The following is a 15,310-nucleotide window of genomic DNA, read 5'->3' as shown; positions in this document are numbered from 1 at the left end:
CCCTTCAAGGTCTGGGAAGCTCGGTCATGCTGCTCTCGGGAGGCCCGGGCATCAAGTGGCCTCCTGGGACCCCAGGTCCATCCTCTCCACTCGCAGGGCTGACCCTGCTGGCCTCGGCCAGTCGGGACCGACTGATCCACGTGCTGAACGTGGAGAAGAACTACAACCTGGAGCAGACCCTGGATGACCACTCCTCCTCCATCACAGCCATCAAGTTCGCCGGTGAGCCTGCCTTCTGCTGCCTGCGCCTTGGTAGACGGGCCCCTTCGGCTGCAAGTAACAGCAAAAACTCTCGTAAACAAAAAGGGGAGAAGCGAGCTCTGGATTCAGGCACAGCTGGATCCAAAGGGTGATTTTTTAAAAATTGTCAGGACCCTCTCCCTCTGTCAGCTGTGCCTTTCTCTGGTGGGCACGACCTTGGTTGTCCCTCTGCCACTGGAAAGAGAGTCCCCCTCTTTCTATCAATTTTGGCAGAAATTGGGAGCTGACTTTCCTTGTGCTGGCTTGAGGCACCTGCTCTTTCCAGAACAGTTGTTGTTTCCAGGACTGGGGTGTTCTCTTGGGCCAGATCTGACTCACATGCCCCCAGCCCCCACCTGCCTCCACCCTGATCCAGGGGGACTGGCATTAGGCGAGTGCTGATCCCCGAAAGGAAATCAGGCTGCCAATCCTGTGAGAAGGCGTGATGGGTGCTGGTGACTTGGGCAGAAAGATAGGTGACAGCGACGATTGCTGGAGGCTAATTCTGTGCTGTACGATGGTCCTTGCTCCATCCTGGGAGTTACCCCCTTCCCTGCCCCATTTTACACCCAGACTCACTCAGCCAATGGGTACAGGCCTCGGATCCTTCCTAAGCCTGTCCTCCTCCATGCTCAACCAGGAAAGCGAAGGGATTCTTCCAATTCTGGAAAGATTCAATATGGAGATCCCTGGCCCTCAGGGACTCCAGGGGAAGGGGAGGCAGGCCCTGTGGGGTTTAACTGATCAGAACCCAAGAACATGTTCAAAATTATGTTCAAGAAGAATCTACTCTTGGAGAGAATGCATCTGTGTACCATGTACTCTATGTAAGTTCTTGACTATGAAGAATGAGAGTGTGTTCTTCCTTGGTCTTCCCCACTTTCTGCCCTGCCTCTCTCCAGCTAAGGTGAGAGGGAGCTGGGCAAAAATAGGTTCACTGTGTTTGATATGTCTTGATGAAAACCTAACAAAAGCTGATCAGCTCAGACTTGTCAGGCGTCTTTAAAAAACTGGTCAGACCATCGCCCTCCATGGGACAGAGATCGTTAGAGTAAATCAGTGTATCTAGCAGTGACCTCACCTTTGCTGAAAGGTCTCGATCCAGGAGAGGTAATGGCTGGCCAAGGGGGTGGATCTTTAAGGCCAGCTTCGGAAGGGTGTGGGCCTTCATAGAGCCCCAGCCGGTCTGAGAGGATGCAGTTCCTGTGTGCCCTGCTCCAGCCGGGCTGCCTCATCTGGGAGTTATGCTCAAAACATTGATGGTACAAACTGGACCCCAGCCAGTCGGAACCTGACTGAAGCTACCCTGCTAAAGAAGGATTCAGTCTTTTCACAGTTTTCTCTGAAACATATATCCAAACAAGTGAATACAGTATCTGTGTAGTTTACAGAATGACACAATGAACATCCACCTCAAGTCGGCAGGGATGAACTAGGACGCCCATTGTTTATGGCCAGTGACTGTTTTGATTGCTCGTGGTCCTAACATTGCTCAATACTTGGGCTCACCACCAAGGTTAAGAAGCGTAACATTACCAGTAGCTTCAGGCCCTCTCAGTCCCTCCCAGGTCACACTCACCCCACACAGGGCTCACTCCCTCCGGGAGCTGGTGACTCCCGCTTGAGTAACATCTTAACCTGTATGTCAGGCTCGGGCCCTCTCAAATGTCCTGTCGTGAAGGAGCAGCATCTTTGGTACTAAGGCTCTCAGTGTTTTCTGTCTGTTCTGTCTCCTCATCCTCAACACAACTCGGAGGGATTCGTGCTGTTATTAGTCGTCTTCTGTAAAGAAAGAAGAAGAAGAAAAGCAAGAACACTGATAATGTTTACCAGGTGGCAGCCGATGTTCCAAGGCCTTCACACAACTCCACGGGCGGGGGCTGTTGTAGGCCCATTGTACAGACAGGGAGCTGAGGCAGGGAGAGGAAGCAGGGGCTCAGAGCACGGTGTTTAACCAGAGAATGTCCGGGGTCAGTCCTGGCCCTGTCCTGACTCTGTTCTCCCCGGGACAAGGACTCTGTGGCTCTGAGCCCCTGGGTTCACATTTGTAGGATGGAGTGGCTAGTGAGCATCAGGAAGGGAGGCACATGTGGCACGGGGCCTGGCCTGAGGTCTGTGGGGATGCTGTGATTGTTCTCGATGGCATGAGTCTCCCAGCGGTCTGCCTGTCTCCACCTGCTCCCTGCCTCAGTCCCACCTCCACTCTGCTGCGCGAGTCACATTTCCAAATCCCAGATTACATGTGGTGCCCCTTGTTTGTCCCTGGCTTTTGTTTCCCTTTCTGCCCTTGCTCTGCAGAGGCCTGCCTTGCCCGCTGCTCCATCTGCGCCTCCTCACACACAGCAGCTCACATCCTACAGAGTCCTGTCTGCACCCAGCACCCACCTCCCTAAGCCCCAGCAGATTTCCCTTACAGTGGAGTTCCCTAGCTAGGATCCCTGACCCTAGTCAGGCCCAGCGGTAGCCCACCCCTGCACTGCTTCCTCCTCCGCCAGGCAACAGAGACATCCAGATGATCAGCTGTGGGGCAGACAAGAGCATCTACTTTCGCAGCGCCCAGCAGGTAGAGTGGGGGGCCCTCTTGGAGGGGTGGGTAGGGGGCTTGTCAGGGGTGTCCTCTGAAGGCCCTGCCTGTCCTGCCAGACCTCAGATGGACTACACTTTGTTCGTACCCACCATGTGGCAGAGAAGACCACCTTGTATGACATGGACATCGACATCACCCAGAAGTACGTGGCTGTGGCCTGCCAGGACCGCAATGTGAGGTGAGGAGCTGGCCTGGGCTGGTTTCTGAGTGAGGCCTGGATGGGACCTAGTTGGGTCTGTCTGCTCCTGAGCTGTCTGCTTTCTTCCCCCTGCTCATCTGGTCCTCAGAAGCTGGATGAGGTAGAGGGACCCAGCTGGTGTTTCTTAGGAGCTGTGCTTACCCAGGCCTAGCCACCAGGTCAGCAGAGGGTTCCTCTTGGCCCCGCCGGGAGCCTGTGTGGGGCACCTGAGAGATGCTGATGTGGCTCATAAACCCATTATTCACCAGCATTCCATGAGCAGCTGTCTGGGATGGACACAGCTAGGAATTAGAGGCCATGGGATCTCATTCCCTAGTACAGCGTTTCAGTCCAGGCATTGGATGGGGGACAAGAGGTAGCAGAGGGCTTCCAGGGGAGAGGAGGGTGGCAGGTAAGGCTGGAATCAGAGGTTGGAGGGGTGGGCGGCAGGGCAGTGTTGGCCACAATGTGTCCCCACCTCCCCAGGGTCTACAACACTGTGAACGGGAAGCAGAAGAAGTGCTACAAGGGCTCCCAGGGTGACGAAGGGTCCCTGCTGAAGGTGAGGAACTGGGGCCCCAGGGTGAAAACCACACACACCCGCCCTGTCTGTCTGCTGCCCTGATGGGCCACCTGAGCCCTGTGGCCTCCTTGGCGCCCCACCAAGGATCCCATGCTGCCAGTACCCACTCAGACCTGGCTGACGAACGGTGCTTGGGAGCCAGGGGCAGCCCTGACTGCTCTACCTTCATTTACTGAGCCCTTCCCCAAGTGGGGACAGTTAAGTGGTTTCCATTTTGAGTGACAACAGAGTATGGTGGGAAGAATCAGAGAGGCCTGGGCTCCCTCACCAGGTTTGCCCCCTGCCTGTGTTACCCAGGACAGGTGGGGACCTTCTCAGAGCCACTGGACTAGGGGAGCTATTAGGAGTTCAGGCTCCACGGTCAGACCCCCTCACAGCTCTGCCTCAGGCTGACTGTGACGTTGGGGGAGCATCATGTACTCTGAAGCCTGTTTCATCATCTGTAAAATGCAAATAAAAAGAGCCTCTATCATAGGATTGTTCTGCGGAGGCAGTAAGTTCACACAGACACAGTGCTTAGCCTGGGGCCTAGCTGCCGTCAGTACCAGTGTTGTGTTTGTTAATTTCTTCACCTGCTAAGTGGAAGCAGGCATTCCTACCCTACCAGGGCGTGTGTCGGGAGGGCTACCTGGGATGAGTCCACGTGTCAAGGGTCCAGCACGAGGCAGGCCCTCAGTCAGTGGGGGCTGTGAGGTTTGACCCAGGCTGCCTGATAGGGAAGAAGCAGGCAGCCCAAGTGTCATGTGGGTCCTCTTCTCTGCAGGTCCACGTGGACCCCTCGGGCACCTTCCTGGCCACAAGCTGCTCTGACAAAAGCATCTCTGTGATTGACTTTTACTCGGGCGAGTGTGTTGCCAAGATGTTTGGCCATTCAGGTGGGTGTGCCTCCCCACTCAGGACACCTCGCCACCCACCGGCCCCTCCCAGCCTCTGACTCAGAAGGCCAACACAGCTTCTCTGCCCTGCTTGCAGAAATTGTCACTGGCATGAAGTTCACCTACGACTGTCGTCACTTGATCACAGTGTCCGGAGACAGGTGGGAGAGCCTGGAGGCTGCCTGGGCTGGGCCTCCCTCTGGGAGCGGGGGGGACCTATCTTATGGGGAGGGCTGGTGCTCTGACACCCTGCCTGTGCAGAGAGCTCCTCCGAGCATTTGGCTTACTCTCTCCTTGGACACCGTGCACCTTAGTGTCCCAGCCCTGAGTTCAGATCCCAGATCTGCCAGGTATTTACTTGTGACCCTGAGCAGGTCATTTCCTCTCTCTGAGCCTCAGTTTGCTCCTCTGTAAAAGAGATACGGCATCATCTACCTTGGAAAAATGTATGGTGAGAATCAAATGAGATGACGTGTATAAAGTCCTTAGAACGTGGTTGGTGCCTGAGGGAGTCCCTTTGTCGCTCCCTTCGATTTACTACAGTCCTTCCTCACAGCCCCCTTCCTCGGGTCATGAGGCCTTCAGAGCAGGCCCCGGTTTGCTGGGATGCCCTGGGCCCACCCAGGGTGTAGATCTGACATGGTCCGAGGACCCTGCACTAAGCTGATGGGGTGCGTTTTCTGGGAGGGCCCAAGGAATGGGGTCTGGGCCGTGGTGACCTGGTGGCTCCAGGATCGGAAGGCTCCCGCATTCACTGTTCCTCCCCTTCCGGACCTTTCCTTGGCCTCTGCAGCTGCGTGTTCATCTGGCACCTGGGCCTGGAGCTCACCAACTGCATGAAGCAGCACTTACTGGAGATTGACCGCCGGGAGCAACAGCAGCAGAACATGAAGGACGGGACGTGGAGCAGCCACCCCAGGTCCTGAAAGCCACCTGTCCGTCCCCCAGAGGAAGGTCTTCCTGCCCTGGGCCCCGTGAGGAGTGATGCTAGGGACGTAGCCATGGCCAAGACAGCCCTGGCCCTGCCCTTTGTGTGCTAGTCTGGGAGACGGACTTTGAGTACAAAGTTAGGAGAATACTTACAAGAAGGGTTTTGAAGTGGAAACGCTCCAAGAGCCTGTGAGCACTGTGATGGGGAAGCCCGTCCCCTGTGGGGACCAGAGGAGCCCCGACCCAGCCCATGATAGGGCCAGAGGAGGTCGGGGAGGGGCCCAGGGGAGCTGAGATGTCTAAGTGAAAGTTACTGCTTTACCTATTGCTTTGAGTCTTCTGAACACATTTCTTTAAAGTCTTTATGCTGCAAGACCAGTTTTATTTGGAGTGAATTCATGTTCTAGTTTTTGATTTGGAGGTCTCAGTTTGAGAGGCAGGTTCTGGGTTTTTCCTTTCTCCTGCCCGTGGAGCTGTCCCTGCCTGTCTGTCTTGAGGCATTGCCGTTGCCTCCCCGCAGGGACCAGACCTTGACTCGGGCCACCTGGTTTTGAGGTCACATCCCACCCCGGGGCTGCAGTGGGGTCCTGGCCCAAGTGCTCACCTTGTGTCAAGCTTGTTTTAGTCTCCTGTACTCCAAAGGAGCTAAAGCCTCATTGCTACCCCCCACTTCCAGAACAGACCCCAGCAGCTCAGGACTGAAGCCCCACCATCTGCTTTGCTTCCTGTCCCATTGCTGTGGCCCTTGGAGAGTATGCCTTATTTTTTGAGTCCAGCCTTTGTTATATCTCATTTATTGTGGTGATGTTTCTTGTAGAGTGGGTAGGGCAGGTGAGACCTCCCAGCATCATCTTGACCAGAAGCCAGAATATGTTCATACGGATCCTAACCCAGGGCCTGGCCCCAGGCAGGTCACCCTCACCCCACCCCATTTGCCTATTTCTCTCCTTGCCATCCTCATTTCTGGTTTCAGGCAGGAGACCTATGCGTCCATGCCCAGCGAGCCTTGCTCCCTGATCCCTGGAGAGCAGACGGAGGATGAGCTGGAAGATGAGTGTGAACCTGAAGAGTTGCTGAAGACACCATCCAAAGAGAGCTTGGATTCAGGTGGGGAAGGGACCCTGTTTTGAGCTCTGTCACTGTAGGCGTCATTGCTGGGGTTTGCCCACTACTTTGTTTTCAGGGCCTGGCACATATTGAAGCTCAATAGTCGTATCAGTCAGGACTGTCTCAGTGTAGTAGCAGCCAGACTCTCATTGGCTTAAGCTGGAAAGAGAATTTATTGGTTCCTGTAACTGAAAATTTGAGAGTATTGGCTTCAGGCATAGCCGGATCTAGATAGCCAGGTGATGTTAAAGAAATAGATTTTTCTCCATCTCTTGGCTCTCCTTTTCTCCATTTTGGCTTTGCTCTCAGGCTGTTTCTCCCTTTACTGGGGGCAAAGATTCCCCCAGCAGCTCTAGGTTAAAAGACTCTGTAGAGAAGAGGGCACCTCTTTCCCAATAGCTCAAGCAAAGTCCTGGGGTCGTGATTTGTGTTCCCGGTGTGAGTCATGTGCCCATTTCTGAGCCAGTTGCTGTGATTGGCCAGGCCTGAGTCATGTGGTCGTCCCTGTGGGCAGAGGCTATGGTCAGCTCCACTCAAACCACCTGCCCTCCACCTGGGAAAAGCAGGGTGCAGTTAACCAGAAGACACAACAGATTCTGTTGTTTAGGCAAAAGGGAGAGTAGTGGCTCAGTGACTATAATAGGCCAGGCCCTCTATACATTTCCGCCCCTCTGCGTATCGCCTTGGCTTAGGCCCTCATGGTTGCAAGATGGCTGCTGAAGTTCCAGGCATCGGGGACGTGGTTGAAGAGGACAGTCCCTCCTGGACTCTCCTTTAGAGAGGAAGCTCTTTCCCAGAAGCCCCTGGCAGGCTTCTCTCAGGTCCACAGGCCATGATTGCTCCAGCCGTGAGAGAAGCTGGAAACAGTGACCAGCATGGGTGCTTTTAGTGGGAATGGTGGGCTCTGCCGACAAGGGGCAACAGCAGGGACTGAGTGGATGGCTGATTAGGAGGTAACGGCAATATGAGAATTCAGCCTTGGAAAAAACTCAGAGAGTAAGCTAATTTTCTTTGTCACCACCCTCACACCTGACCCAGTGTCCTCTCCAGGGTGGCAGTTCACTATGAATCCTTACAGGCCTTTTCCTGAACATTCATGTGCATATGTACATATCCACAGGAAATGTCATATTTATATCCATAAAGTGTATTGTCCTGTGGATACTGTTTTGTGTCTCTCCTCTCAGGAGTATCTTATCGCCCTGTACATTGGTGGGTACAAAGCCGAGGTCTGCCTCTTTTAACCAGCAGCATAGGAGGGTCCTTTATGTTAGTCCCTTCTGGATGACGCTTAGGTGTTTTCTAACTTTACACCGCTGGGAATGAGGCTGTGCTGACCCTCCTCGTCGGGCACATAGGAGAGTGTTCCTCCAGGACGGAGGCCGAGGAGCAGCCCTGCTGGGTCCCGGGTTTAGTACGCTTGTTAATTTAAAAGAGAACCCCAAGGGCCCTCCGAATCCAGTTACTGTCCACCCCGCAGCGGAGTGCGTAAGCCCTCTCCTCCCCCACACTGTTGCCAGCATTTGATCATATGAAGTTTTAATTTGGGTCAATCTTAGGGGTAAAACATTATGTCCCATTGTGTGGATTTGCATTTCCCTGACAGTTAGCGAGGTCGAGCATCTTTGGGTATGCCCAGCGGTTCCTGAAGCGCCTCTTTGGAGAATTGCCTATGTGTGTGTGTTGCCCATTGGTCTGTTGGGTTGTTTATTCTCTTTTCCTGAATTCATGTGTGTCTCCAGATCCTCAGTGCCTGCTGACCAACGGCAAGCTGCCACTCTGGGCAAAGCGGCTGGTGAGTCTGCCCAGAGAGCGGGACTCCTGGGGCTGGCAAAGCAGGGGGCCCTCCTCCGTGCTCCTCTCTCTTCCGGACGTTCTTTTCCATCTCCTCGTCTCTCCTTTCCCTCCTTTCTCCTTTCCCTTTCCTCCTTTCTTCATCGCCCTTCCAATCTCGGCTTAGACAGCCTTTCCTTCATGCCACACGTATTCACGGAGCCCCTCTCCCGTGCCAGGCCTTGTTCTGGCCATTAGACACAGCAATGAGCAGGGCAGACAAAGTCTCCTAGTGTGGGAGATGGACACTATCCACATTAAACGGGTAAATTGTACAGTATTTGGGGAGCTGATAAGGGCTCTGGAGGAAAAAAAGTTGAGAAGGAAAACCAGGAGTGTTGGGGGAGGGATGACAATTTTTGGGTAAATAGAAAGGCCTCACTGAGAAGACGATGTCTGAGCAGAGTGGAACCAACTGAGAAATGCAGATTCTGGGAAAGAACTTTCCAGGCAGAGAGAACAGTCCGCGAGGGCAAAGGCCATGAGGCAGGACTGTGCTGAGCATGCTCAAGCAAGGGCAGGGAGGCCCAGGTGCCTGGGTTGAGGGTGAGTGAGGGGCAGAGTGGGAGGAAGGGGCTCAGATACGACAGGAAAGGCCAGATGGTGTGGGCCATGCTGTGCCCCTCGATGCTCCTTGGTGTCCTCCCCAACCTAGCTTTTCTCCGTGCACCAAGTGAGAGGGAGACGACAGAGCGCTCTGAGCCCAGCAAGGCTGTGATCTGACTCAGGTGTTAACCCTGTGGCTGCCTGTGGGAAACCAACTCCTAGGGGCAAGCAGGGGACCAGGGAGGAGGCTGCTGTGTGATCCAGGCAGGAGAGCTTGGAGGCTGGACCAGGGGGAAGAAATGGTTGGATTCTGGGTGGATTTTGAAGATAGAGCCAAACAATTGGATGTGAGGGAGAGAGGGACCAAGATGAAGTTAAGATTGAATGATTATTAACTTGGGGGAGGGGCGGGGTAGGAGCTGGTGGGTTCGAAGCTGGCTCTGGAATCCTAAACCCTAGGTTGGAGTATTTATTTCTAGAACAATGTCAGACCTCAGATCAGAGCCTAAATGTCAACAACTCAGGGAAATCCTCCCTGCCATCACCTTCCTTGCAGACCAGGTGAGGGCATCTGGGTCTGCTCTCTCCGGCCCCCATGCTTCCCCTTCAGTGCGTATTACAGTTGGAGTTACCTTCAGCAGATAGCCACAGCACAGTCACTCTGTGCGGGCTCTGTTCTGAGTCTCTTGTATGTATTATCTCATTTAATCTTCTCTGAGGTAGGGGCTTTTCATATCTCCATTTCACAGATAGGGAAACTAAGGCCCAGGGAAATTAAGTAACTTGTCCAGGGTCACACAGCTAGGAATTAGAGGCCGTGGGAGCGACCCTAGGCAGGCTGGCTCCAGAGCCTGAGTTCTCAAACACCCACCCTTCACTGTCTGTCAAGCAGCAGTCTTGGTAGGAGGTAGGGTGGGCAGGACCAGGGTGGGAGGAGAGGGGCCGTATCTTGGATGTGTTTGGATGGTAGAACTGACAGGATTGGCTGAAGAAATCCAATGTGGAGTATGAGGGACAGTAAGAGAAGAAGGGAGGGGAGTTCAAGGTTCGGGGCCTAAGCACCTGGAGAGAATAACTGAGACAGGGAAGGCTTTCAGACGAGTGGGTTTGGGGGACAATGAGGAGTTGTTGTCAACACGTCCACTTTGAAGTGTCACCGAACATCCATGTGGAGAGGTGGAGCAGTTGCACATGCACTTCTGAAGTTGAAGGGCAAGGGTCAGGCTGGAGATCTCTAGCTGGAAGTTGTTTCTGCGTGGTGGTTAAGGCTGGGAGACTAGATGAGGTCCGTGCAGTGTCCCTGGCCCCCATTGGAGGTGGTGAACACTTCGCTGGCAGCCTGACCATCCCTTGTCACCCTCAGCTAGGAGATGACGATGATGTGGGGGATGGCTCGGCCTTCCACGCCAGGCGCAGCTACCAGCCGCATGGCCGCTGGGCGGAGCGGGCTGACCAGGAGCCCCTCAAGACCATCCTGGACGCCCGGAACCTGGATTGCTACTTTACACCCATGAAGCCGGAGAGCCTGGAGGACTCCCTTCTGGATACAGTGGAGCTGCAGAGCCCGGCGGGCCTGCTGAGTGAGGTACGGACTGCCCGCCCAGCCCAGCCTGCAGCCTCTGCACCACCACTGCCTGCCCAGGACTTGGGGCCTCAGCATCTCGTTTTGAAGATAAGGCTGACTATCCTACTCCAGGGTGCAGGAGGATTACGTGAGATGGTGGGGGGCAGGAGGGCACACCCAGGGCCTCGTGCAGACCCGGAGTCTGGGGGGGTCACCTGGGGGTTAAGAGCTTGGACCTGAGAGTGAGCCTGGGCCTGAGTGGGGGGCATTGAGCAGGTGGAGCCCTGGCCTTACCCCTTCCCGACTGTGACTTGCAGCAAGGCTTGCCTCTCTGGGCTTCAGTTTTCCAAAAAATGGTCATTAAAGAAAGATAACCAAGAAGAAAAGATTTCTAAAAATTGGTCATAAAAGGAAAGTGCTAAGAAGGCTTTTACAGGAATCCAGTGCCAAGACAGGGCCTGGGCGCTTAGAGGTGCTGAAACAACATTAGCACTTATTCTCTTATTTTCCAAACAAAATTCTTTTTTTGTTCTGTTGTGTAAGCCTTCTTTCTGTTGCGGCATAATGTACATACAGTTACGTGCACACGTCTTAGGTACACAGCTTGACGAGTTGTTACTGATGTATAGCCTGTGTAGCCACCAGCCAGGTCTAGATGTAGACATTTTCTACTTCCTGGAAGACCCCCGTGTGCCCCTCCCCATCAGCACCCCCACCAAGGTGACCAGCGTTCTGACCTCTCTCCCTGTGGGTTGGACGGCCTGGTCTTGAACTTCGTATGAATGACTCTTAGAGGGTAGGAGCTGGCCCTCTTCCTTGTCTGTGAAGGGGCCGATGATGATGCGGGGGGAGCACAGAATGCGCTCATGATGAGCAAAGCTCTCGGCCCCGGCCCCGGTTCACAGTGAGCGTCCACAGGGCGGCCGCTGTCCCCGCTGACATCCTCACCGCCACCATCGGTGTCTCCAGAGCACCTGGCGGTTTGTGAGGGCCGTGGCTGCCGCAGCTGCCTCAGAAGGCCCTGCTCTCCTCCCCCCGCAGTCAGAGAGTCCCCGGGAGGATGGCTGCGGGCATCCTTCCTTCCTGCCCCTACAGAGGGAGTCCTCGGAGGCTAGTGAGCTCATCGTCTGCTCCCTGGAGGCGGAGGTGACGGTCACGGGGATGGACAGGTGGGTGTCCTTTGCACTAAGGGGAGACTTAGGTGGAAAGAGGAAGCCTCTGCTGATAGGCATGCCCTGAAAGAGCTGCTCTCTGCTCTCCCAGGGGACCTGTGGGAGTTGGGGCAGAGGGGGTGAGGCCTGGATGGCCCAGGAGCCCAGCCCTGCAGCCTCAGCTCAGCCTCAGGTTCCCTGGGTCCCGGGGGAGGTGCAGGAGCCTTTCGGGGGGCAGGAGAGGCGATGCAGTACTCCCAATCAGAGCAGGGTGCAGGTGCTGAGGGGTCCTGGGTGGGGCCAGTTGTTTCCTGACTGGTGTGTTCTCATCCCCTCACCCACCCCCATTGGCTCTGCAGTGAGGACTGCGCGAAGGAGCGGGTGGGGGAGCCTGGAGACCAGCAGGGCGAATCCTACCTCCAGGTCCCCTCCATCTTCTCGAAGGATCAGAGCCCACCTGAGGGTGAGTGAGGGGCAGCAGGGACCCTGCGGTTGTCTGTTCGTCTGACCAGGCCCCTTGGGCACTGATGGTGAGCTTCCTGAAGCTCAGTCTGTCACAGAGGTGGGCACGGTCCTTGCTGTTACCTGATGATTTTGGAGCCCAGCTGCCAACCCACGGGAGCCCAGCTTGGCCACTTCCTCCAAGTGTAACCTTGCTGGTCTGTAAAAATGGGAAGGCGGGTATGATCATCCACATTCTTCAGATGGGGGACTGAAGCCCAGAGAGCCTGAGTCACTTAACCTGACTCGCTCAGCAAGGGCCCGGCCTTGGGCTCCTGACCCACCCTGCTCTGCTCCTCCAGACTTGGGGGAGTCAGAGGCCGACTTGGAGTGCACCTTTGCTGCCATCCACTCCTCCCCTCCACGGCCAGACCCCGACCCTGGATTTGACGTGACCGTGCCCCCCACACCAGGTAAGCAGGGGCCAGGCGCAGGGAAGGGCAGTGCATGCGCCTGGCTAAGGGATGGGCATCATACAGAACTGCAGGGCCCATGTTGGCCCTGCACTTGGTGCCCCCTGAGCCTCAGGGGGCCAGAAGACAGAGCCATTAGCTTTTCTGTCATGGCCTGGTGGCAGCAGCGTGTGTGCTGGGCGAGTGCAGCCCTCTCCAGTGTTAAGTGTCTGGCGTCTTTGTCAGGGCGTCTGCCATGACTCATGGTGTTGAAGGTTCTCTCCTGCCCGCCCCCCCCCCGCCCCGCCCCTGCCCCCCTCGCCTCTCCCCAGGACACCCAGGGACTGCAGAAGAGTTGTCCCAGCCCGAAGTGCCAAGCATTTCCAACGGCTCCCTGCCCCAGACCCCTGAGCAGGAGAAATTCCTCCGCCACCACTTCGAGACGCTTACTGACGCCCCCCCTGAGGGTAGGGCCCTGCCCCTCTCTGAGCCCTGCCTGGGCGGGCCATCAGTGCTGGGCACGGTGTGGGCGTCTCTGGGCAGGGCTTCTCCTGGCCGGGCTGGTGAGCCTGGTGGGAGGGGATACGCTTTCTCTTAAGGACTGAGCTGCAGTTTCCTCTCCCTGCTCCACTTGCTCCCGGGCGTGTGTGGGGCTTTCTGAGGAGCTACCTGCCTGGGCCCAGGGCTGGTTGGCTGGAGGCCTTCTGAGGGCTCCCTTGGCATTCCCCCCCTAGAGCTCTTCCACGGATCCCTGAAGGACGTGAAGGCCTCTGAGGCCGAGGACTTCTTTAATCCCCGCCTGAGCATCTCGGCCCAGTTCCTCTCCCGCCTCCAGAACACATCCAGGTAGGAGCCAGTGAATTCGTGAGCCCCACCCCACCTTCCAGCACTCTCTGTCCCCCCTGGGCAGGGCCGGGTCCCCTCAGGCACCCTCAGGGAAGCCATAACCACTGGTTTCCTCCCACAGGTTCACCCACCCCTGCCGTCCCCAGCTGCCCCTGCACCTCGGGAAGTCCCCGGAGGTCAAACCCACAGACCTCAGGGGGAGCCAGCCCAGAGCAGAGACCCTGAGAGTGGGTTCTGGCTACGCCTCACCAGGCGGGACCAGCGTGAGTACTGGGGCCGCCTCCCTCGGGGCACAGGGCTGGGAGCCAGGAGGCCTGGTCCTCACCGCAGGGCTGTCCTTGCAGGTCCTCTCTGGGGGGAAGGCTGAGGAGCCCCTCAAGACCCTGGAGGCCTGGTGCCCACTGAGTGAGTGTCCCCATCCCCTGATGAACAGCCCTGGGCTTGTCAGCAAACGGCCCTGGTGCCCAGCTGAACCATGGGTGGGGATGGGCAGGGTCCACTCAGACCCCACAGCCGCCCTGGGGTGAGGCCCTGTCCATCGGCTCTGTGACTGGGTTGAGAGTGAGCCAGCTGCTTCCTTTACAGCCCCCTGCCTCACGGGCCTGCTGCCTTGTGTCCCCTCCTCCTCAGTGCTGCCCACAGACAGGAAGCCTCCGACGCCCACAGCCCTACCCACTCCAGGCCTGGCTCAGGCTCTCGACATCCCCCCCACCCACTCCTATATGCAGGCCACTGCCAGCGCCCGTGCCAAGATGTCACGTAGCGTCTCCCTCGAGGACAGTGAGAGCTCTGTCCTAGCTGAGCTGGCCAGGCCCCTCCACAGGCCCTCGTCCATGGGGGAGCTGGCCTCCCTGGGCCAGGAGCTCCAGGCCATCACCATGGCCGCACCCAGTTCTGACAGCGAGGGCCGAGCGCCTGCCCTGCCCTCCTGGGGCAACCACGAGGCCCGGGCCAGCTTGAAACTGACCTTGTCGAGCGTCTGTGACAGGCTCTTGCTGCCTCCACCCCTGCTGGAGCCGCCCACCACGTGTGTCTGGTCCCAGGAGCCTGTGGCCACCCAGCCTGATGTCACCGACACGACAGCCAGCTTCCTGGCCCCCAGCTCCAGGGATGGGAGCGCCCTGAGGCTCCACAACTCTACCTTTCTCCCAAGGCTTCTGGCCCCTGAGCCCATCAACACCCCTGCCCTCCCCAACAGTCCCCCACTTCCAGAGGCCAGGCCTGAGGCCTCTGGCAGCATCACCTCCCTCGTGGAGCCCACCCCTGGTGAGTACCACCCTTGGGACAAGGGATTGTCCCCTAAGCTCACCCCCTGTAACAGCTGGCTCAGCTTGAAAGGTGGGCATTTGACCTGGCCACAGGGTCTGCGCTGTCCATTCATTCATTGACTTAAATATTCAGTGAGCACTTTGCATGTGTTGGGCTTTGTTCTAGGCCCTGGGGGCATGGGACGTGGTGGTAAACAAGACTATAGACAATTGACACCTTAACTGGGGGAGATGCCTGGGCTAAATCTATGAGGAAAGTGCTCAGTATGTCCCCCAGTGACAGGTGCTTGGGAGAGGCATGAGAGAGGATTCAGGGCGTGAGGAGTAGGGGCTGTGGCTGCCGATTAGACTGATGAGCAAAGGCTTCAGGGAGAAGGTGGCATCTGCACAGAGACCTGCAGGAGGGCGGGAAGGGAGTCTTGGGGACTGAGGCAAGTGTTTCAGGCAGAGGGACAACATTTGGGATCAGCCCAGGCAGCCTGGCTGCTCAGACCAGCGGGGAAGTCAAGGTGTCTTTCTCATTCCCTCCCCTCTGCCCCCAGATGCGCTGGGTCTACTTCAGGGCAGCGCCAGACACTGGGGGGAGCCCGGGGTGCCAGCTCCCCTTGAGCTGAGCAGTGTGGGGACCATTGTGCACAGACTGCAGACTACCTTCCAAGAAGCCCTGGACCTTTACCACCTGGTGAGCCAAGCCCCAGGGTCTGGGAAA

The 15,310-nt window shown here is 56.7% G+C and overlaps 1 protein-coding gene across 1 annotated transcript in view; it reads left to right on the top strand.

Annotated features, from left to right (window-relative positions):
* WDR62 (WD repeat domain 62) overlaps positions 1 to 15,310 on the top strand; it is a 46,166-nt gene that overhangs the window by 29,233 nt on the left and 1,623 nt on the right. Inside the window, exons 13-31 of the mRNA XM_058530946.1 lie at positions 97 to 222; positions 2,736 to 2,803; positions 2,884 to 3,005; positions 3,492 to 3,567; positions 4,352 to 4,463; positions 4,561 to 4,624; positions 5,257 to 5,382; positions 6,367 to 6,500; positions 8,243 to 8,295; positions 10,243 to 10,464; positions 11,485 to 11,612; positions 11,954 to 12,057; positions 12,398 to 12,508; positions 12,820 to 12,954; positions 13,222 to 13,333; positions 13,455 to 13,596; positions 13,678 to 13,738; positions 13,919 to 14,599; positions 15,144 to 15,283. Coding sequence (XP_058386929.1) covers positions 97 to 222; positions 2,736 to 2,803; positions 2,884 to 3,005; positions 3,492 to 3,567; positions 4,352 to 4,463; positions 4,561 to 4,624; positions 5,257 to 5,382; positions 6,367 to 6,500; positions 8,243 to 8,295; positions 10,243 to 10,464; positions 11,485 to 11,612; positions 11,954 to 12,057; positions 12,398 to 12,508; positions 12,820 to 12,954; positions 13,222 to 13,333; positions 13,455 to 13,596; positions 13,678 to 13,738; positions 13,919 to 14,599; positions 15,144 to 15,283 — 2,717 coding nt within the window. The remainder of the gene's footprint in view (positions 1 to 96; positions 223 to 2,735; positions 2,804 to 2,883; positions 3,006 to 3,491; positions 3,568 to 4,351; positions 4,464 to 4,560; positions 4,625 to 5,256; positions 5,383 to 6,366; positions 6,501 to 8,242; positions 8,296 to 10,242; positions 10,465 to 11,484; positions 11,613 to 11,953; positions 12,058 to 12,397; positions 12,509 to 12,819; positions 12,955 to 13,221; positions 13,334 to 13,454; positions 13,597 to 13,677; positions 13,739 to 13,918; positions 14,600 to 15,143; positions 15,284 to 15,310) is intronic.

Source organism: Diceros bicornis, chromosome 34 (genome assembly GCF_020826845.1).
Source record: "Diceros bicornis minor isolate mBicDic1 chromosome 34, mDicBic1.mat.cur, whole genome shotgun sequence".
NCBI classification, from domain to species: domain Eukaryota; kingdom Metazoa; phylum Chordata; class Mammalia; order Perissodactyla; family Rhinocerotidae; genus Diceros; species Diceros bicornis.
This window is presented reverse-complemented; position numbering and strand designations above follow the sequence as displayed.